Below are 24026 nucleotides of genomic sequence, written 5' to 3'. Positions count from 1 at the left end.
AACAATTGGCAAACAAAAGTAGGAGGCACACATTATTTGCGTAAAAATACAGTACTACTGTAGTAATTAACAGATTATCCACAAAGTGCTTTGAACCGTGCCTGGTATATAATAAGTACTCAAACAGTGCCCAGGAGAAGCCAGAAATTTGGATTCTTATAAGAAATCTCCCCAAATTTCTCAATGATGATAACCAAGTAACTTTTAACTAGACATCTCTGAGCCAGTTTGGACCTATGCTGTGGCATTAATTAATACAAAAAGCATACCTTGGAAATGACATGGATATAGGCACAAAATGCAACCAAAGTTCCTCAATTAATACAATATAAGGAAAAGGTATAATTTGAAAAAGTCAGCTTAATAGGAGCAAAATACTACTAAAAATACTAGCTTAAAATTCAATCTCTTTCAAGAAACACTTAGGGGGCCCATAAAGCTTTTACCAGGGCTGGCTGACAACACTGGCTCAACTGGTTTCCTCCCACTCTGATCAACAATGAGCCAGAAAATAATCAAAACCATAGAAGAAGTTGAGTAAACAGTCTAATTATATTCCAAATATCAGAATATTTCAACAGATCAGTATTAACACAGACACATGTAATCTTCACTAACAATGGCTGCAACTCTGCTGAGGTCAAAAAACAAGAATGCTGGTTCTTTTATGTCTAAGGATGATTCCCACTCTACTCTGCAAAAACTTTAAAGAAGCTGGAAGCTCAGAAAAGTTCAGAGTCCACTCCCAAGGACTGGGGCCCATTCACACGTCCCTTTCCTTTGAGGCTAAGCATCTTGGAGGCAACAATTGTTTCACACGTTTTATCAGGAATTCAAACAACAGTTTCATTAGGCTGGCTGGGCAGAAAACAAGTATTAGCTGGCTGTAGACATCATATAGTGCCTAGACAATCTTGACGTCAGCGCTCCTTTTGGTTAGGAACCCCGCTCTGCCCCTCTCCGCCATCCTTGGGTGCATTTCAAAATGCAGGCCTCCATCCATCACCCCAAAACACTCCCATCTAGAGGTGCCTCAGGAGAAAGGCCTAGTAACCTAGTTTCAAGAAATCGGCCATTGAACACGCTATGGAGCCCCCGTTCTACTCTTCATTTCTACAAATTAAGTTGCCATGAGTCAGGGTTGACGTAATGGCAACTGGTTTGTACAAATTAAATGTGAATCGTCAGGAAGAAATCAAGGATAACTCTGAGGTTTCTAGCATAAGGAACTAGGCAACTAGATTTACATAATAAACACCAAGGGGGGAGGAGCTGGTGAAAACCAGAAAATCCTAACTTTAGTATTGTGTAATAATATCTTACTGTGCATGTCTTTTACCTCTTTTAATGAATAGACAAATTTTAATTCAGGTCTATAAAAAGAAAGAGTCTGAAACCAATATATGTAGAAAATCAATTAAATTCAGAGAAGTTACTGTTTGTTCACAAAGATAAATATCAATAACAGCAAATTTCTAACTTACCATGGCAACATCATCTAAAATGCTCTGAGGTGAACTATGAGCCATAACCTGAAAGAAACAAGAAAATGTCACAATATAAAAAAAAAAATAGCAATACAGACAAGAAATTCTAAGGGACAAACCCTCAAACTCGTATGGGAATTTCTTGTGGCTGAGGAACATTCCTATAAACTTTAATTCCCAAGAATCCCACTCTTAATGGAGGTATGACACCAAAACCTGAGGTCTTAATCACTGAAGTGTCTGTCTTCTACTTTGAAGTCCGATCTCGCTTATACAGATTTTAATGTTACAACAATCACAAGTAGAAAGGGCAGTCTAGATCTGTTCTTGCCAATATTACAAGAAGAGTACTGGGGGGGGGGGGGATGCTATTTCTTTGAAATGCAATTAGTTATACCTTTATTGGAATATGGTGCTTCTACCATGATACCTGTCATTAAGACTTTGCTTTCAGGAGATAATGGAAGGACATAATATACTTCGATGATTTAGAGGCTTGGCTCTGCTAATTATATAAATTGGCCAAAACATAATTTCTTACTAAAACTCAATTTCATCATCTATAAAATGCGTATAATATGACAGTATCAGCAACTTACACTTCCTAATGTTGTTGGGAGGTTTAAAGGAGATAAAGGTCTATAAACTGCTTATCAAGAACAAAGCCTGGCATGTAGCAATCAATCAATATTGACTACTCTGATATGGAGGGGACTATTTTGCTCTTTGCCAAAGGACAGAAGACTGACAAAGGGGTTGAAAAGACACACTACAGGCTATCTCCACAAATCCCCCATCAACTGTATTTTACCAACATTCTAACCATTAAGACAAGAAGGGGGTGGCATGGCATTCTCAGAAAAACAGAGCATAACTGGCAGCAACCAGCAATTCTGTCGTCTTTGATGCCCTGAAATGGAAGCATGGGGTATGGGGGGGTCTGCAGTGAGATGAATGGGTTCATGTAAGAAGCCCCGAATCACTTAACTAAAACGAAACTATCGTGGACTTGAATCTGAAAGATTTTTTCCTGATTTTAGAAAGTGTCTAATACTTCAAGTTACCCAAATACTTCAAGCTATATATATAAAAAAAAAGTTGGGAGTATAGGGAGTAAAAGACTAACCTTGGAACAAACAAAATCAACTAATGTAGCTTCTTCTTCACCTATGTATTCTATTATTTTCTTATTAATCCATGGTCTAATTCGTCGTTCCATCAGTATCTGAAAAATAAAGTGTTATTACTGAATTAAAAAATTTTAGTTTTTTATTAAAAGCCTATAACCTCACTGTCTTTCTTAAGACTAAAATATCATGGATGTTCATTCTAAAGTTATACTAAAATACAAATTACTACAACTGTACATATAAACAGTTGAGACCTCAGAAGGAAGCTTCAGCATGAGAAAATTTATGAAAATAAGACATCAGGCAAAACCACGCCACTAGATTGATTTGTTCAATATACATTTTCTCTCTGGGGTCAATATTAGCCAAGAATCCTTAACTTTCACCATAATATATGCCTTAAGTAAAAACTAAAACAGGTAGGTACCAAGATACAATTACTTGCTTCTAGTTTTTGTGGATTTCTGGATTAATTGTTTATGAGTCTGACTTCAAGGCAGCACAACTATCACCAAGAATTTTCCAGCAGTCTAACTTCCTTGGTAATGGCATTTACTTGGTGTCAAGATTCCAACCACACTATCATCCTCTACTTATATGCCCGTAACAGAATCAAATGAATTTGTATTCACATTTAAAACCATTCCCAACAGCACTGCTACTCACAGAATCCACAATAGACCAATCAAGAGGATAAGCAAAGAGCTCAGGTTTGGCTGTAGGAATTTTCTCAATAAGACTCTTAATGTGCTTGCGCTTTTCTTCAGTGTTTACGGTGCCTTTGGAAGCATTTTTATCATCTTCACCATAATCCAAGGGAACCAGTTTCCTTTTTCGGGGTACATCATCGCTGTCTTCATCCTCAAATTTGTTAAAGACGCTATCTACCGGGAGTTTCTTTCTCTTCACAGAATTAGGTTGACCAGGACTATTGGAAGCACCTATAGTAAAAACATTATCTTAGCACGATGACTTATTTTTCAAATTTTACAGCCCACCATCCCTAAAAAATAATACTTTCGCAGGTCTCAGAGAAAGATCCCAACTATAAAAAGTAACTCACTACTCACAAGTGCTAGAAAATTAAACTTTCCATTTCTCCTCAGAACTCGGGGCAGCTGCAGATACAGAAGCACTAGTAGAACTACAAAAACAACTGTGATCTAGAAATGCATTTTTGAGCATTTTTCTATCTACCTACCAAGCACTGCATATTTATTTTTTCCTTAAGGCAAAATTTAGGTATTTGCAGGAAAAAAGGAAGGAAGGAAGTAAATGATAACATACCCAGTTTAAGACTAAGTCCTATTTTTGGCCTATGTTCCTCAGGTTGTTGTTGATCAGGTGAATTTTCATGAGGAATAATAATACCACAGGGAGATTCATCCCCAGGAGTGTTGGGAGTTGCGTTGCCACTGGCAGAGGAAACGGATGGGGCAGAGCTGATAGGTCTCAGAGTCGGTTTGAGACAGGGTTTTTGTTCAGGTTCTTCTTCCTCTTCAACAGGTTCTTCTCGTTTTTCTTCTTTTTCTTGCTTTTCTTCTTCCTCTTCCTCAGATTCTGGTTCTTGCTTTATTTGTGGTTGCCTGCGCCTCTCAGCCTCTTGTTCCATCTATAACCAAAAAACAACCCAATTATCGTATTTTGACATGAACAGCGCATGCATTATGTTTTTGTCAGTCCCTCTTGAGTTATTTTCCGAGGCACATGACATGTTATATGTGTGTGTGGGTGCATTATTTGCAAAAATACAGTACCGTGAAAAAACTACAACAATACTTTATTCAACTTGTTTACTCTACATTCTTTCCTAAAATATCTGTTTTTCTTTTAGGTCAGGAAAAATCAGGCACTGACTGCTTCTAAAATTAGAAAACTGAGTATTACTGTGTTTTAACACAAATAACGCACACCACCTTCTATGTCTTTTTGCCAACCGTGCTCTCCCCTCACTTAGCATTTCATAAGCATGATAAGCTGAATTTTTTATAGCAGTATGTAAAAAAAATTGGCATAACTGCGCTTATGAAAATACCTTGTGGGAGGCGTGGTTGGCAAACAAACATAGAAGGCACACATTATTTGCGAAAAATACAGTAGATACTACGCTAATTTTTTTTCTGCAGTACTTTATGTATATTAGCATTCACCAGAGACCTGCAGAAGCTCTTTGGAGTAACAAAGACAAATACATAGTACTCTGTTGAATTTCAGAAGGAAAAGGTAATTTTTTTGTATTTTATTTAAAAAGTATAACCAAAAGTTTCATTTTATAACAATATAGACAATACATAAAAAGGTAACTCAAATTGTCAACTTGGCACATACTATCATTTCTTCTCTCTAGGTCTTAGCTGAGGCTGATTTTGTATTTGTTATCAAGAAAAGAGAAAAGAAGGGAATTGGGAGTCAAAAGGCTATACCTAAACAAACAGCCCTCCCTGAAACGATCAGAAATAACTAAAAAATAAAACTATAAAAGCATTAGTAAAAACTGAGTGAACAGAGCAATAACTTCTAAGAGCATTAAACAAAAACAAACAGAAAATTATAAGTATCCAACTACATGGAAGTTTTAAATTGTTACATAACGTGATATAATGCCACTAAATAGCAGCTCATAAAGAAAATAAAAATGCCCGTTAAACAACCTAAAAATTGTTCTAACCCATTGGCAGTCAGAAAATTAAAAAAAAAAAAAAAATCCACACCTGAATTTACAATGATAAAGATGAAAAAAGCCAGCTGAATTTTTTACTTACTCATGTCTAAGTACAGGCAGCCCCGGGTTATGGATGGACTTACAGACAACTCACTGATAATTCACAGGCACTGAGATAACTGGTACTTGCCCTTTAGTGTTATGTAAACTGCCCATACTTTGAAATGACTGAACCAAGCCCTACTCCCAACAAATTCTTCATCAGAATCACCTTCACCTGCTGCGCGTGCAGCTTTTAAATCACTGAAAGGCGTAGTGCCCTTTCTTGCACTCAAGTAAGGCTAAGTAAGAACTGTATGCACCTGTTATGACTTACCTACAAATTCAACTTTAAGTCTTAAAAACATAGTCACCAACTTATCTTGTTCTAACCTGGGGAATGCCTGTAAGCATTTTATCAACAGGAAAAAATACTACTTTCATTTTGAAAAGTAAAAATGACATGTAAAATGTGGTTTCTGTTAACATAAAGTATGTAACAGGTTTTTTAAAAAAAAAAGTTGGTATGGAGAATTCATATTATTAGATTCCTGACTATTAAAAACTCTTCTAAAATGATACTCTATTCTTCAATGCAAGAATAGGGTACTGTCATGTCCTGTAACACCATTTTTTTTCTTTGTCTTTTAAATGACAGAAACATACCTGAAAGCATTTTTACTTTGGAAACAAAATATATGGGTAACACTGAGATGAACTCAAACCGCAGAAAGACCTAAGTGTCAAAGCAAACTTCTAGAAGGATAGGTTTATAGCAAAGTTTCATTAAAAGAGATTCATTTAACTTGGCAAGCTTCACAAAAAACCACGCAGTGAGATGCCAGTAGGATGTTTAGAATGATTAAAGTTCTAAATCAAGCAATATCGATGATTTGGGTAAAAAAAAAAAAATACTAGTATCCTCCCAAAAAATAGCATGCAAGATACAGGGATCATCATATACTTCCCTCAAGGATAAACTACATCATGGTTGGCTTGCTTAAGATGACATGATAATCTTCTAAAAACAAAAGCTGCAGATCTGAGAAAATCTTACCCTTTGGAGCTCTGCATCTGGGTCTGGGTGTCCTTCTGCCAGGAGGCGCTGCCTAATTTCCTCAAGCTCTTCCTTCTCTCTCTTCCTATCACGCTCATCTGCTTCCATTTCCTTTTCCCTATCACGCAACCTTTTCTGAAGAGCACTACCCCTGCAAAGAATAAACCGTAACAGCCCTCATTTAATATCCAGATCATTAACTATGCTACATGATGTCTCCAACACTAATTTTTTCAGTGCCAAAAGCTATATGCTGAGAGACTGCAGACTTCTGTAGGTCTGCAGAACACCCAAAACAGTGTGCTCTCTACATGTTAGTTTAGTAAGTAAGCACTGCCTTCTCATTTATCCCCATACCTTATCTTAAATTATTCTAAATAAGTATCTAAAACAACTAGAAATGTAACTTTCAGAAGAAGACAGTTCTCATTTGGAAACCCCAGCACATAATTTGTCTTTTCTTAGATGCCAAACCATGAAAAAAAAGTATCACTGAAAATAGTTATCACTAAGAATAGTTCTGTATTCTCAATTTAATTATTTCCCTTGTATAAAAATCTGAAAAGAAAGTAATACAGAATTAACAAAAACAGAGGTTACATCTATCTATCTCTCAGTCTAGCTAGCTAGCTAGCACTTTATTATATCTGGGAATGTTGAAGTTAAGCACTGCCATATTTTATTCTATTCTTCAGTAATTTAACTGAATTTTTTTTTTGGAATTTTCTATATTAAAGTCAAATACCTGGGCACTTTCAATTTAAGCTGCTAATTCCAGCCTTTTGACTGACTATTTTTGGCTGAAATGTATTAAAGTCAATTATGTATCAAATATTTTCACTACATATCTGCATCATGTCAGACACACCAGAAACAGAACGATGCCAAGACACTGTCCGTATCCTCAGGGAACTTACAGATGGGATGGCGGGCAGAACAAATCTACCATAGTATAAGTGCTAGGATAATAGTAGTTTAGAAACAGCTTGGGAACAATGAGATGAGGGAAGTCTGGCTTCACAACTCTCAGTTTCACATTAATGGATTAATTGGGAGAGTGTGGATTGCTATGTACCACTCCTGAAATCCTTGAAGACAAAAGTTTATAGACAACTCTAGATAATTATAAACAATCCAGGGAGTTATAAAAATCAGACTTATTTTAAAATATATTAAGAAAAAAAATTGTTATACTATTCTCATGGGTTTTTCCCTAAAAAGATGCATAGAATTATTGATCATTTTCCAAAAGCTGTGTTTCCTCCAGAAAACAGCATGTGCACATTCAACTACAAAAACCACTATCATCAGCTATTAGGGTCATTACAGGATAGAATGTAAAGCTTTCTTTCTTTCACCACCTAGTGAACCCGCACGCTCGAGTTGACAAATAAAAACAGACATAAAAACCTGAAAATATAAGTACTTTTATAAAGCAAGGCTTCTTTACCTGTAATACTTGGGGTCATCTCTATCATCATCGTAATCTTCTAAGAATTCTTTTAGTCGTTTAGCTTCTTTTGCCTTTGAGGAAACGAACAACAAAGGTGCAAAATTACATAGAAGTCATTGAGATTACCCCATTCCCCTTTCTTGTGGAAAGATTTTTCTTATCCATACAAATCTAAGCTTGATAATTCTAAAGGACTTCAGACATTGATGAAAATCACGTATTTTTTCTCTTTTACCTGTTAAATAGTAAGACTTACAAGACTTATCTGTGACACTAAAACCACATACACTATGCTATAATACATGACCTTTATAATGTCCAAAGTACAGTAATTATTATCTAATGAAACCTGAGCACACCAGGAAACAAAACTACAAGTTATCTTAATGACTTTGTTAACTACAAAAATATTTCCATTTTTATTTTGTAGGTAGATGATGCTACAAGTAGTTTTTATAAAATGCAGAATTAAAAATTTAAAGCACATTCCTGCATCAATCTGAAGGTCACGCCTACCTAACTTTAAACTCACTAGAATAAACCATAGTATGTGAGTCTCTCACCCTTACAAGTAGAACATAAATATAAATTGAATAAACCAAGTATATGAATCTCTTACTCCTATTGGAATTTCAGATACAAGAAATATATCTAACAACTAAACAAAGAAGGTAATGGTAGGTATCTCACTACAGTAAAATTTTAATAATTTCATCCAGTTCAAATCTCACCTCTCTATGACGACTTCCCCAACCTAGCATTCTATCCATGACCAATCCCTCCCCAAAGGCAGAATTAGTCTTTCCTTTTCTGTACACCTAAAATACTGTGAACAAATCTTCTCACTACCTTGAAGACACACACTCCAGAGTAACTACCTCCTCTCCCTGACTACACTGCCCACTTTGTTGGAAGTAAAAACTATTAGTCACTCTCCTGCGCCCAGCACCTAGCCTAAGTCTGCAGCATAATGTGCATCTGTCCAGTGAATATAGGTAAGGTGGCAATGGCAGTATTTACAAATACTTAAATACAACAACTATTAAATCATGGGCACATAGGAAGGCCCATTATGTACATTCTAATATATAAACAGAAATTACTGCTCTTGAAAAAAGGGACAGAAACTTTCATATTTTACTTAATATACTTGTGTTGCTTGAACATTTTTATAAGCAAGCAACTGCTTATGTGATTGAGTTTTTTTTAAAGCTCCCAAACATTAAAAAAAAAAAAAAACACAATTTTTCACTAGAAATACAGGTTTCAGATTTGCTCATAGGGAACAGATTTCAAGAAGTTTATTCCACAGTGGTACTGATGGCAAACATTTGTCAAATAATTACACTTCTTGCTATACTGTTCTCTTGCCTATTTTCTAATCTGGGAATGAAAAGGAAATCCTAAAATGAGAGCTATAAAACAAGAAAGTTAAAAAATTTTTAAAATAATTCTATGATGTTAGAGGATCTAATATCCAGAAAACACATACTATCTATCTATAGCTGCATGCACCCTCCTTTTGATTACTTACAAAAATTCCCTCTATGTCTCATGTTCAAAAGCTATTTGAAGAAGATTCCTAACTTCAGTGAAGTTTTTGGAAGAATAATCTCCAAACTGGAGATAAAGAAACTTTCATGAAATTCTGGCAAAGACAGAACACATGGAACACACTACTGCAGCAAGTACTATGATAAAATAAATTTTCTTTTCATTTTACTTAATTACAACCTATGCCAAACACTTCACTGTTAAGTTAATCAACAGTGTAAATGCAAAACACAAAATTCATTCTTACGATTATCATGTAGTTGAAGAGTTACGTGGCAATATAAGGAAAAGGTACTACTCATAAATGTTATATACAGAGACGTTAATTTTGATTTATAAAAGCAGTTCTTCCCAGCACACTACTTGCTTCATCCAAATGCACTGCAATTCACAGAACACTAGCAAAACCTCCACAATTTCAACAGTTTTGCAGATTAATCAAAGAATGTTCTGTAAATTCTTATTTTACACATTACTCTATGACAGTTCCATTTTGCTTGCATACAAAAAAATAATTTCATGTGCAGCAAAACTATGAAAAATAGGAGGACTAGATTTTGGTGTAACGAAATGGTCAAGGTTGCTTGAAATAGGCAAAAATTATCAATGAATTGGGAACTTAGAAATTTTAACTATTAAGTTATTTTTAGTTAACAGTAAAGATCTGATCTGATTTTTATTTTTTTACAAAAATTATCTTTTCTTTAAAACCCAAAAGCTTACCATTTCTCTTCTTCTTTCTTCTTCTCGCTCAGCCTCTTTCTCATATTCCCGAGTTTTCTTTCGTTCTCTGATTTCCCAATTCTTAAGGCGCTAAAAAAAAAAAAATTTTCTTTTTGGCAAAGCATTAAAAATTATTACCCAAAGAGCTCTGCAAAGTCTGACAACCTACCAAGTACGAAGCTACAAGGAGAAAAACATTTCCTCAATTTACCTCTTGATAAGCAGCTTCCTTCTCTCGAAGTTTTCTTTCAAGTTTTCTCCTTTCATATGCATCTTCTTCATCCTCTTCTCGATCCCGTTTCTTGTCTTTTTCTCTTTCTCTCTCCCGTTCCCTTTCTCGCTCTCTCTCTCGCTCCCGTTCTCTTTCTCGTTCCCGCTCTCTCTCTCTTTCCCGCTCCCGTTCTCTTTCACGGTCTCTGCTCTTCTCTCTGTGTAAACAAAAAATTAAAAATCTGTCTACTTTCTGTTTTCCTTTAAAAATCATGGAAAAAGAGAACAACCTATATTATAAAATAAGCTCACGAGCCAATATTTAGCATTTGATTTCCATAGAATTGTAATCCTCAGGAAGACATGTAATTGCAGCCCTAAACTGTGAACTGCATTCTAAATTCAAAGTTAATGCTTACTGCTAGCTCAGAAAACAAACAAAAACGGAATACATTTTTTTTTTTACAATGATTAAAAAAAAGAAAACTGGATATAAAGCTACTACAAAGGACTGAAAAATGACTGAAGAATGATTCATTACGGGCTCATATACTGGAATTCCACACAGTCAATCACATAATGGTATGTAAGAGGGGAAAATAAATACAAACAGGTAATTCCCAAAAGAAGTGTTGTTGTTAGGTGCCGTCGAGTCGGTTCCGACTCATAGCGACCCTACGCACAACAGAACGAAACACTGCCCAGTCCTGAGCCATCATTACAATTGTTGTTATGCTTGAGCTCATCATTGCAGCCACTGTGTCAATCCACGTCGTTGAGGGTCTTCCTCTTTCCCGCTGACCCTGTACTCTGCCAAGCATGATGTCCTTCTCCAGGGACTGATCCCTCCTGACAACATGTCCAAAGTATGTAAGACATAGTCTCGCCATCCTTGCTTCTAAGGAACATTCTGGTTGTACTTCTTCTAAGACAGATTTGTTTGTTCTTTTGGAAGTCCATGGTATATTCAATATTCTTCACCAACACCACAATTCAAAGGTGTCAGTTCTTCTTTGGTCTTCCTTATTCATTGTCCAGCTTTCACATGCATATGATGTGATTGAAAATATCATGGCTTGGGTCAGGCTCATCTTAGTCTTCAAGGTGACATCTTTGCTCTTCAACACTTTAAAGAAGTCGTCTGCTGTAGATTTACCCAATTCAATGCGTCTTTTGATTTCCTGACTGCTGTTTCCATGGCTGTTGATTGAGGATCCAAGTCAAATGAAATCCTTGACAACCTCAATCTTTTCTCAGTTTATCATGATGTTGCTCATTGGTCCAGGCTTGAGGATTTTTGTTTTCTTTATGTCGAGGTGTAATCCATACTGAAGGCTGTGGTCTTTGATCTTCATTAGTAAGTGCTTCAAGTCCTCTTCACTTTCAGCAAGAAAGGCTGCGTCACCTGCATAATGCAGGTTGTTAATGAGTCTTCCTCCAATCCTGATGCCCAGCTCTTCTTTACACAGTCCAGCTTCTCAGACTATTTGCTCAACATACAGATTGAATAGGTATGGTGAAAGAATACAACCCTGACGCACAACTTTCCTGACTTTAAACCAATCAGTATCCCCTTGTTCTGTCCGAACAACTGCCTCTCGATCTACGTAAAGGTTCCTCATGAGCACAATTAAGTGTTCTGGAATTCTCATTCTTAGAAATGTTATCCATAATTTGTTATGATGCACGCAGTCGAATGCCTCTGCATAGTCAATAAAACACAGGTAAACATCCTTCTGGTATTCTCTGCTTTCAGCCAGGATCCATCTGACATCAGCAATGATATCCCTGGTTCCACGTCCTCTTCTGAAACCAGTATGAATTTCTGGCAGTTCCCTGTCGATATACTGCTGCAGCCCTTTTTGAACGATCTTCAGCAAAATTTTGCTTGCATGTGATATTAATGATATTGTTCTATAATTTCCACATTCAGTTGGATCACCTTTCTTGGGAATAGGCATAAATATGGACCTCTTCCAGTCAGTTGGCCAGGAAGCTGTCTTCCATATTTCTTGGCATAGATGAGTGAGCACCTCCAGCGCTGCACCTGTTTGCTGAAACATCTTAATTGATATTCCATCAATTCCTGGAGCCTTGTTTTTTGCCAATGCCTTCAGCGCAGCTTGGGCTTCTTCCTTCAGTACCATGGGTTCCTGATCACATGCCACCTCTTGAAATGGATGAACATCAACTAATTCTTTTTGGTATGACGACTCTGGGTATTCCTCCCATCTTCTTTTGAGGTTTCTGCGTCGTTTAATATTTTCCCCATAGAATCCTTTGCTATTGCAACTCGAGGCTTGAATTTTTTCAGTTCTTTCAGCTTAAGAAACGCCGAGCGTGTTCTTCCCTTTTGGTTTTCCATCTCCAGCTCTTTGCACATGTCATTATAATACTTTGTCTTCTCGAGAGGCCCTTTTGAAATCTTCTGTTCAGTTCTTTTACTTCATCAATTCTTCCTTTTGCTTTAGTTGCTCGATGTTCGAGAGCAAGTTTCAGAGGCTCGTCTGACATCCATCTTGGTCTTTTCCTTCGTTCAATGACCTCTTGTGCTTTCTTCATGGACGATGTCCTTGATGTCATTCCACAACTTGGCTGGTCTTCAGTCACTAGTGTTCAATGTGTCAAATCTATTCATCAGATGGTCTCTAAATTCAGGTGGGATATACTCAAGGTCATATTTTGGCTCTCACAGACTTGCTCTGATTTTCTTCAGTTTCAGCTTGACCTTGAATATGAGCAATTGATCCCAAAAGGAGTACGAAGTGCTAATAAACACGTTAAAGGTGATCAGAGGATGTGGCACTGGCAAAGGTGTAGAGAAAACGGAATTTCAGCAATACTTAGGCAAAAAAAAAAAAAAAGTACCACTGGCGTGGCCAATCTATTTTTACACAGCAATCCTAAAGAAAAAATCAAATGTTTACTACATGATTATCTTGAAAAAGAAATATACTGGAGGCAGTCTAAACGTCCATCAAGGGTAACAGCTATATACTATTTATAACAGCACACAAAATGACAAAATACCTAGAGGATAAACCTAATCAGGGACATAAAAGACTTATACAATGAAAACTACAAAACGCTACTACAAAAGACTAAAAGAAACGTACATAAATAGGAAAGACATTCCATTTTCATGGATTAGAAGACTTAACATTGTGAAAATGTCAACACTACCAAAAGCAAGCTACAGATACAATGCAGTGCTGACCCAAATTTCAACAACATTCTTCACTAAAACGGAAAAACTAATAACCAACTTTATATGGAAAGGAAAACCAAATCAAACCAAACCTGTTAACGTTGAGTTGATTCTGACTCACAGTGACCCTATGGGACAGGGGAGAACTGACCCATAGTTTCCATGGTGCACCTGGTGGATTCGAACTGTCGACCCGTCTGTCAGCAGCCGTAGCACTTAACCACTATGCCACCAGGGTTTCATGGAGAGTAAAGAGGCCCCAAATAGCCAAAGTAATATTGAAGAATAAGAATGAAGTAGGAGACCTCACACTCTTCGATCTCAAAACATACTGTACAGCTACAGTAATCAAAACGGTCTATCGCTGGTTCAATGACAGACACATAGACCAGTGGAACAGAATTGAGAACCCAGAAATAAATCCATCCATCTATGGACAAATAATTTTCAACAGAGGGTCAACGTCTATTCTATGGGGGAATAAACAGGCTCTTTAACAAATGGTGCTGGCAAAATGGTGCAGAAAAATTAAACAGGGCCCATACCTCACACCATACACAAAAACTAACTCGAAATGGGTCAAAGATCTAAATGCTAAACTTAAAATTATAAAGTTCTGGGAAAAAACATAGGAACAAAATTATGGGACCTAATTTAAAAAATAAAAATAAAACCAACGTAACTACGAACGTACGAACATCAGAAGACAACTGAGATAACTGGGATCTCAAAAATTAAATACTTACACTCATCAAATGACTATCAAAAGAGTAAAGAGAGAGCTAGAGACTGGGAAAAAATCTTCAGGAACAACATATTTGATAAGGCTCTAATCTCTAAAATATACTAAAAACTTCAACGACTGAACAAAAACAAGACAAACAACCCAATTAAAAAATGGGCAAAGGACAGGAAAAGACACTTCACCAAAGATGACAATCCAGTGGCCAAGAAACACATGAAAAGATGCTCGTGATCATTAGCTATTAGAGAGATGCAAATCAAAACTACAATGAGATATCACCTTAACCCTGCTAAATGATACTCATAAGAAAAAACAAAAAATGCTGGCAAGGCTGTGGGGAGACTGGAACCCTTACCCACTGCTGGTAAGACTGTAAAATGGAAAAACAGTACGGCACTTCTTCAAAAATCTAGAAATAGAACTACCTTATAATTCAGCAATCCCACTCTTAAGAGTATATACCCTAGAAATCAAATAGAAAAGACACAGACATCTGTACACCTATGTTCACTGCAGCACTATTCACAACAGCAAAAAGATGAAAACAACCTATGTGCCCAACAATGGAAGAGTGCATAAACAAAAGGTGGTACACACATATAATGGAATACTACAGAGCCATAAAGAATAATGGTAAGTTCTCCAAACATCTTATTATGTGGATGAATTTGGAGGACATTATGCTGAATGAAATAAGACAATCATAAAAGGACAAATATTGTATGATCTCATTTTTATAAAAATGCAAGAATAAGTACACATACAGAAACCAAAATTCACTGGTGGTTACTAGGGATGGGTGGGGAGGAGAGGAGGAACCAGTCTCTAGATAGTAGTCACTTGGTGCCTAGATAGGTAACACTGTAATGTGGTTGAAGTATGCATAGTCTGACCAAGGTAAATGATGACACTAATAAGTACATATAAAAGAGGTAAATGCTTTGACGTATATAATTTTGAAACAACCAAAAAATGTGTGTGGTTACATATGTATGTATGCATATGTGTATAGTTACATACATATGTGTAGATATATATATGTTTCTATATGTGTATACATGTATGTGTGTGCATGCACGTATATAATACAGCACATATGGATGGGCGATTACAGATACTTCTTAAACGTCGTGAAAGACCTCATTGGATTGGCTTTCTAGGCTTAGCATTGAAGGCTTAGGATCATAGTCTCATGGGACAACTTGGTCAACTGGTACAATACAGTTCGTGAAATTTATGTTCTATGTCCTAGTTTGGTGAGTAGTGTCTGGAGTCTTGAAAGCTTGAAAGTGGCCATCTAAGATAGAACTATTGGTCTCTCCTGGTCCAGAGCAAAAGAGAAAGAAGAAAAGCAAAGACTCACACAAGAAACTAGTCTACAGGGCTAACAGTATACACGAAACATGGCCTCATCTACCCTGAGACCAAGTGAACTATCACTACTAACCGTTCTGATCAGAACCACAATAGATGGGTCCTGATAGAATGGGGGGAAAAAATGTAGAAAAGAACTCAAATTCTTAAAAAATCCAGACTTGCTGGACCGGTTGAGACTAAAGTACTCCCCAAGACTATTGCCCTCAGATACACTTTAAACCAAAATTATCCCGAGGCCATCTTTTAGATAAATAACAGATAAGTTCATAAAATAAAAAATATCACACGAGTACTACGCTCATTTAAAAAAATCACCTATATGAGACAAAACAGTCAACAATTACTCTAAAGTACAAATGAGAAGGTAAGGGGGCAGGAAAATTAGATTACTGGAAACAGAACAATCGGAAGTGAAATAATGAACATGATGACACATCGTGAAAAACATAACTGATGTCACTTGAACAATTCGTGTAGGAACTGTTTAATGGGAACCTAACTTGCTGTGTAAACTTCCACCAAAAACACAGTATTATTAAAAAAAAAGAAGAGTAACAGCTAAATAAGTTATGACACCATTCCTGTATGTGTGTATCTCACATGCCTATGTACTAAAAGATGTGGAATCATATACAAGCCATTATATATGGTTAGCCTCACTCAAATCATGGGAAAGCCATCGTTATAAAATAAAGGGTAAAAAGTATATCTATATGCAGTATGACTCCACTTTGTGTAAAAGAGAAGAATACACTTAAGGAAGTCTATAATGGGACTGAATAAAATATAAACGGTATCTCTGCATAATGGCCTAATGGGCAGTTTTTATTTTTTAATCTGTAACTTGTAAGTTCACACAACAATTATGTTTAAGCATGATCGAAAGTAAAAAAAAAAAAATTATTTGGTTAAACAAAAGTGAATCAAAGTTTAAGCCCTTACAGCCACAAAAAATCATGTTTCCTCCTAACTCAGGGAATGATGGCACAATAGGTATCAACATTGAATGCACTGCCCCACAGCGTTTCCTAGGCTGCAAGTCTTTACAGAAGACGGCTGCCACATCTTTCTCCCGTGAAACAGGTGGTGGGTTGAAACTGCCAATCTTCTGGTTAGCAGCTGAGCACTTAACCACTGCGCCACCAGGGCTCATAACCACCAGCAATGATAAAAACATAGGCAAGTTATTTAACCTCTTCACCTAAGTTTCCTCATCTGTAAAAGACAATCATCTCCTCCACTTTTCTCATGTTGTGAAGACTATGAAAACTCAAAACGGTTTTTACACGAACCTATAATAATAAAACCTCATATCATTAATCACTAATGATGATAAATGGACTGGATATAAAATATTGTAGAAATATAGTAGTAAAGGAACAGCACACATATAATATTCTAATTGGGATTAAAGGCTGTAATAAAAACCAAGCTATGTGAAACAAATTGCGGAAAAATATGAATTGTAGAAAACACGTTCCTAGTTCATAAGGGCAGATGAGGAAGAGTAGATGACTCAACTCTTAATGAATTAACAACAAAATAAAATAAATATTCAGAAAAGGATCTCAAATCCTTTCCCTGTCTAAATTCCCAGATATATCTGTGAGTTTTTCTGTTTATTAACTGGAGCGATTGGGTAGTTTGTGAGTTAGCACAAATTTAGGTTTTGTATTTAGTGGTTTAGCTACTAATTTTATAATGGAATTTCAAACACGATAATTGAGAGGTGATTAAAAAAAAAAGTACCTGCTAACTTGAAAAGAGCACAAAGAACTAGATTATAACTAAAGCCTACACGTACAAGGACAAGATGAGGCAATAACACAAAATGGGCAGCATATATTTTGGTATAGGAGTATGATGAAATGCTATGCAACCACTAAAAACAAAGTTGTATGATTAAAACAGATCTATATGAATTATATAGATAAAATAGGTCTATAAAAAAAATTTTTTTAATATAAATTATATAGAATAAAATAGATTTATATGAACTATGGAGCCCTGGTGGAGCAATGGTTAAGAGCACAGCAGCTAACCAAAAGGTTGGCAGTTCAAGTCTATCAGCTGCTCCTTGGAAACCCTAACTCTCTTATAGGGTCACTATGAGTCAGAACTGACTCAATGGCAACAGGAACATGTATTAGCCATTGAAAGTTCTCAAACATTTGATTCAGAGTGGTAAAAACAAATTGCAGAATACATATAGTATGATGATATCAACCTATTTAAAGGCATATATATTAAAGAGGATATTGCTTATAGATATATATAAAACCTATATGTATCAAAAATAAAAAACAAGATTTTATACAGATCGAATTCTCAACAATGGTTGTACCAGAGGAGAAAAAAAGGGAAGGATTTTAATTAAGAACTTCCAATTTCAGTAACATAGTAGACTAACCTGAAGCTACAAGCACAAAAGCTGTAACAAAGTAATATAATTAAATTAGCTTAAAAAAAGAAAAAATGTGAAATTTTCAGGAGAAACAGAAATTTAGAGCTAGGGAAGTAAGCTGTGGCAGTTCAGTGAGCTACAGGACCAAATAACGACTTAGGGGGCTAAAAGTGGCGGTGCTAGAACTGATTTCCCAATATAGAGGACCTCAATGAAAGGGTGACTAAAAAATGCCTATGCAAAGGATATGACCAGGCACTTTACTAAAGAAGACATTCAGGCGGCGAAGAGATACGTGAGGAAATGCTCTCAATCATTAGCCATTAGAGAAATGCAAATCAAAACTACAATGAGATTCCATCTCACTCCAACAAGGCTGGCATTAATCCAAAAAACACAAAATAATAAATATTGGAGAGGTTGTGGAAAGACTGGAACACTTACATAGTGCTGGTGGGAATGTAAAATGGTACAACCACTTTGGAAATCCATTTGGCACTTCCTTAAAAAGCTAGAAATAGAACTAGCATATGATCCAAAAAACCCACTCTTTGGAATATATCCTAGAGAAATAAGAGCCTTTACACGAGCGGATATATGCACACCCATGTCCACTGCAGTACTGTTTACAATAGCTGAAAGTTGGGAGCAACCAAGGTGCCCATCAACGGATGAATGGATTAACTACGGTATATTCACACAATGGAATACTACGTACGCATCGATAAAGACCAATGCTGAATCCATGAAACATTTCATAACATGGAGAAATCTGGAAGGCATTATGCTGAGTGAAATCAGTCAATTGCCAAAGGATAAATATTGTATAAGACCACTATTATAAGAACTGGAGAAACAGTTTAAGCAAAGAAGAAAATACTTTTTGATGGTTACGAGAGGCGGGGGAGGGTGGGAAGGAAGCAGAGAGGTATTCACTAATTAGATAGTAGATAAGTCTCATTTTAGGTGAAGGGAAAGACAATACACAACACAGGAGAGGCCAACACAAATGGACTAAACCAAAAACAAAGAAGTTTCCTTAATAAACTGAACACTTCAAAGGCCAGTGTAGCAGGGGCGGGGTTTGAAGACCATGATTTCAGGGGACATCTAAGTCAATTGGCATAATAAAATCTATTAAGAAAATATTCTGCATCCCACTTCGGAGAGTGGCACCTGGGGTCTTAAGTGCTAGCAAGCGGCCATCTAAGATGCATCGACTGGTCTCAACCTGCCTGGAACATGGAAGAATGAAGAACACCAAAGACACAAAATAATTATGAGCCTAAGAGACAGAAAGGACCACATAAACCAGAGACTATATCAGCCTGAGACCAGAAGAGCTAGACGGTGCCCGGCCACAACTGATGACTGCCCTGACAGGGAACTCAACAGAGAAACCCTGAGGGAGCAGGAGAGCAGTGGGATGCAGACCCCAAATTCTCATAAAAAGACCAGACTTAATGGTCAGACTGGGACGGGAGGGACCCCAGAGGCCATGGACCCCAGACCTCCTGTTAGCCCAGGGCAGGAACCATTCCCAAAGCCAATTCTTCAGGCAGGGATTGGACTGGAATAGGGCATGGAAAATGATACTGGTGAAGAATGAGCTTCTTGGATCAAGTGGTCACATGAGACTGTTGGCATCTCCTGTCTGGAGGGGAGATGAGAGGGCAGAGAGGGCCAGAAGCTACCCGACTGCACAAGAGGAGAGAGAGTGGAAGGAAGTACTGTGCTATCTCATCAGAGGGAGAGCAATCCGGAGTGTACAGCAAGGTGTATGTAAATTTTTATATGAGAGACTGACCTGATTTGTAAACTTTCACTTAAAGCACAATTAAAAAAAAAAAATGCCTATCAACCCAGGGAGACAAGAGGGAATCATGTCTTTGCCCAAACACTGGGTGGACAGTTGGTGTGTGCTAACCATAAAGTTAAAAATTGATATTTTAACCTGTGCTGTGTGTATGTGTGAGAGAGCTAGCAAGCAAAAAAAATAAGGGAATTCTCTCATTATGTAAATGTAAATGATCCTATAGAAAATTGATGACTTTTGGTTCTATTAAAGGTATCAAGAAATAACTTCTTTAAAGCCTTACCTTGATCGACTCCGATCCTTATTTCGATCCGAGCTCCTTTCTCGGTCTCGGTCACGATCTCTCTCCCGCTCCCGATCTCGATCTCTCTCTTTTGTCCGGTCACGATCCCTATCCCGTTCTCGTTCCCGCTCCCGTTCCTTCTCCTTTTCTCGTTCACGTTCTCTTTCCCTTTCTCGTTCCCGTTCTCGCCTTTCTCGTTCCCTTTCACGCTCCCTCTCTCTTTCTCTCCGTTCTTTCTCAATTTCCTGTCTTTCTTTCTCCTTTTTGCCTTTCTCTTCTTCCAGTTTCTAGAAACCAATAAAAGCACTTTTAGAGTTAACTCTGTAGTTCCAGTATGCAGATTACTCCCGGCGCACTGCCCAATACTGGGAACAAAAACACCAAACCACTGGTATTTTAATACTGAATACTTGTGGTTTTTTAACATGACAAATCAAACTGAAGCAATCACCAGACTAGATAGATTTTGGGCAAACCATGTTCTCTACAGACAAGGAATCTCCAATCTTGGATGCTGGGAGATTGTATCAAGTGCAGCTGGCCACACAATGGCTATGTAATAACTAAAATGATCATGGGAAGTGTCGTGATTCACAGTAACTTTGGGAAATATAATCAACCACTCAGGACTTAACTAAAACTTAATTCTGCCCATTGTTAATTTCTGTCAATCAGTGGGACTACTGATACTCATTAGAACCCCAGACTTCCCACTATCTATAGATTTACTAGTTGAGGATTTCAAAGGGAGGTTGGGAGGAGAGTCAGGTCAGTATAATGCAACAGAAATAATCTGCCATTTGCTTTCCCACCCTCCAAAAGAAAGATGAGCTGAATTAAGCCAAGATCTACCTTATTCTCTACGGAAACATTTATCCCACCATTGTAAGACAGACACCCCACCAAATACAAAAAGTTTAAAAATCACTCACTTCAAGCAAAAACGTACATAATCTTAATATTTTCATTTAACTTAGTTTTAAAAGCAACACATTTATACCCATTATGCCTATAAGACAATAAAAAATATATTAACAATGATAAATCCATCCTTGGAAGCAACGATTGTGTATTAACTTACAGATGTTGTGCTAGGACATGGCTCGCCAACACTGGATTAACCTTGCCTATAAGCTATGTTTCTGGGAGGAAGAGCAAGTACATGGTTCACAAATAAACCAAATAACAAAGTCAGACCAAGTTTGTACCCTGACAAGATTACCAGTGTACCACATGGTTTCTACACAAACTCACAAAAAAATACCCCAAACAAGAAAAACAAAACACATTTAGCCCTTCGGTTCCATGTTTAGTGTCACCAAAATTTAAACTGCAACAATAAAATGTTCATTTTTTTCTTTTCTCAGTTATGTAAAGCATTTAAAACAACTTTAAAAAGCAATCTTACCTTTTAAGATACTTTTTCTCTTGCTCATGGATCAGAGGACTGACAGAGAATTATGAAAGAAAAGCTAATGCATAAGAGATCAATATATTCAGCTGCTCTACCAGTCTGTATCAAAGTAGAATGCAGGCAAAGCCAATACTGAATACATTGAAATTACAAAGGGAAGAGAAAAGAAATGGTAGAAAGAGGACAGAACCTGAAAGCTATAGGGGCAAAATCTCATTTCTGAAACAGTTCTAATGTAACAGAAAAATTTATACTGTAAAAATGGGGCTCCACTACATAAAACTTACCTCAGTGTCATACACTTATAAAGAAATCTGTTTATTTCTGAGATAACAGATACTTACAGATTATTTTAGCTGTCCCAATAATAATTTGCAGAATTCTTATGTTTTTCACTCTTGCTTATTCTTAAGTGTATAATTTTACTTATGTAATCAATAATTTGTTTCAGACCTCAATTCAAAAGTTTTGCTCTAAGTAAAGGAAAAAAATGAATGAATCTGGTCCGTACTAATTGGTTTTCTAAAAGGTTACATATACAGCACATATGGGTATACATACAAGTATGTATTTAAGACCAAAAAAACCTGGAGAAAAATGAGATGGGGCAACTATAGAAAGATGTAAGAAAATTATGAAGTAATGAAGAAAAAAGGACAGATAAAAAAATCATAAATCTTACCTCGTTCTCTCTTCAGACTCGTCCGTGCTGTAAATGGACGCCCCCTGCCACGCTGATACCCTGACAGTCCGTGGTTATTTAATAAACTCATACCAAAACATGCAAAGGTTCACTGAGCTCATTTTTTGTTACTGGATTCCAAATGTCCCCTTTAACCACACCACCCCAATAAAAAGAACTGTGAATTTTGCTTTTAGTTTTTCTTTTTGAAGGACATTTTGGAAATTCAAAACATTCCCCCCATGAAAGGCAGTCAAATGCCTGACAGCTTCTCAAACTGCGAAGCAAACATCTTTGAATTAATTTTTTTTTAACACGATTTCCTCATGATTTACCAATGACATGACATGGTTTGTTTAACAAATAAATAACAACAAAAAGGGGGTAAACCACACACACACTGTATACCATTTTCAAGCTTACTCAGATCGATCTTGATTTTGAATATTAAACCTAACCATAAGTATTCACAAAAACTGACTTCCCCAGACTACCTTTTTAACTCTCAAAATTAATTTTGGGAGAGTAATACTTATGCTTTTAGATACATTCAGTTCTGAAAAAAGCACTATGTGAGCTAGGGCTAGGTATCTGGATAATAACTGTTTAGAAGCATTATCATGAATTTTCAACTTGAGATTTTGAAAGCGTTAAGACTGACTGAAAAGAAAAAGTGAACACTTAACATTTCACTGAGTGAAAGGCCGCGCTCAGTCTATGAATAAGGACCAGTAACATCTTATTACCTCTGATATCAAACTATTGCATGCAGTGTTTGCATTTCACTGTCCATAAGCATTACCTTCAAAACGAGCAAACATTCACAGACGCACTGTCAATGAGAGAAGCTTTCATAGGCAAAACTCGTGAGTGGGATTTACTATGCACAAATACCCCATTTCCAAGCCAGTTACCCCTTTGCATATTTTTCTGAGGGGGCATCCATAAATATAATAAAAAACAGAAGCTCATACTTACATCCTATTCCTTGTTACTTTCCAAGCTGAGAGTTTCATCTTGCATTAGTCACCATATGATCTCTATCATAATGGTGGGGGTCAATGAATAGATTAGCTTTATGGGAATTTACAGTTCTTCCATGCATCTAAAATTTGGTAAGTCTGGTAACCACTGACCTACTTTTTAAAATTTCCCCCTCTCACCTTAAATCTATACAAATATAATCTTAAATTTTAATTTTAGCTCTAAAGAAAAGGTTTTCCTAAGTTAAACTGCCCCCAGAAGTATACTACACTGTATGTCATCCTGCTGCCCCCCTAAATCTGGTTTAAACCTGACCTTGATGTTTATGTTGAAACCTTTAAAAAAAAAAAAAAAACCTTTCATTCATATTAAAGCGAGATGACTGCTGAGCAATCAGTAACTGAAAAACTAAGCACGCTACGTCAAGGACCACTTTAATATGGTATTAGTCTTCCGTTTCTTGGTTTCTATCTAATTATCAATTAAACCTATAAAAAGCATTTAAAATTAATTCTAATGTAAGGTTGATTTTCTTTTTGTCTCTTTGCTTTGGATTCTGTAAAAAGTCTAGTTTGGTATCAAGTGGAAAAGATAAGACTACTACCTTGTGTGTGTCTCGGAATTTGCTGATCTCTCGGGATATCAGGTCTCTTTTGTCTTCTTCCATTTCTATAGCATTTATATCCTCCTAAAACACAAGCAGGACAAGAGAAAATGCATAAACATCAGTCTGCCACCATACAAAGAGATAAAGTTTTTATTTTGTACAGGTCTTACAGAAAAAGGTGGTAAATAAAG

The 24026-nt window shown here is 36.6% G+C and overlaps 1 protein-coding gene across 5 annotated transcripts in view; it reads right to left on the bottom strand.

Moving 5' to 3' along the window:
• The window catches only part of RBM25 (RNA binding motif protein 25), a 51901-nt gene that overhangs the window by 1356 nt on the left and 26519 nt on the right, over nucleotides 1-24026 (bottom strand). For all 5 annotated transcript variants that reach the window (XM_064292709.1, XM_023546346.2, XM_064292708.1 and 2 more), the window contains 10 exons: nucleotides 23833-23916; nucleotides 20149-20435; nucleotides 10317-10533; nucleotides 10106-10195; nucleotides 7826-7899; nucleotides 6376-6526; nucleotides 3905-4229; nucleotides 3284-3558; nucleotides 2614-2712; nucleotides 1485-1532 (listed from right to left, as the gene is read on the bottom strand). In XM_064292709.1, coding sequence (XP_064148779.1) covers nucleotides 1485-1532; nucleotides 2614-2712; nucleotides 3284-3558; nucleotides 3905-4229; nucleotides 6376-6526; nucleotides 7826-7899; nucleotides 10106-10195; nucleotides 10317-10533; nucleotides 20149-20435; nucleotides 23833-23916 — 1650 coding nt within the window. The remainder of the gene's footprint in view (nucleotides 1-1484; nucleotides 1533-2613; nucleotides 2713-3283; nucleotides 3559-3904; nucleotides 4230-6375; nucleotides 6527-7825; nucleotides 7900-10105; nucleotides 10196-10316; nucleotides 10534-20148; nucleotides 20436-23832; nucleotides 23917-24026) is intronic.

This window comes from Loxodonta africana, chromosome 10 (assembly GCF_030014295.1).
Source record: "Loxodonta africana isolate mLoxAfr1 chromosome 10, mLoxAfr1.hap2, whole genome shotgun sequence".
Taxonomy (NCBI): Eukaryota; Metazoa; Chordata; class Mammalia; order Proboscidea; family Elephantidae; genus Loxodonta; species Loxodonta africana.
This window is presented reverse-complemented; position numbering and strand designations above follow the sequence as displayed.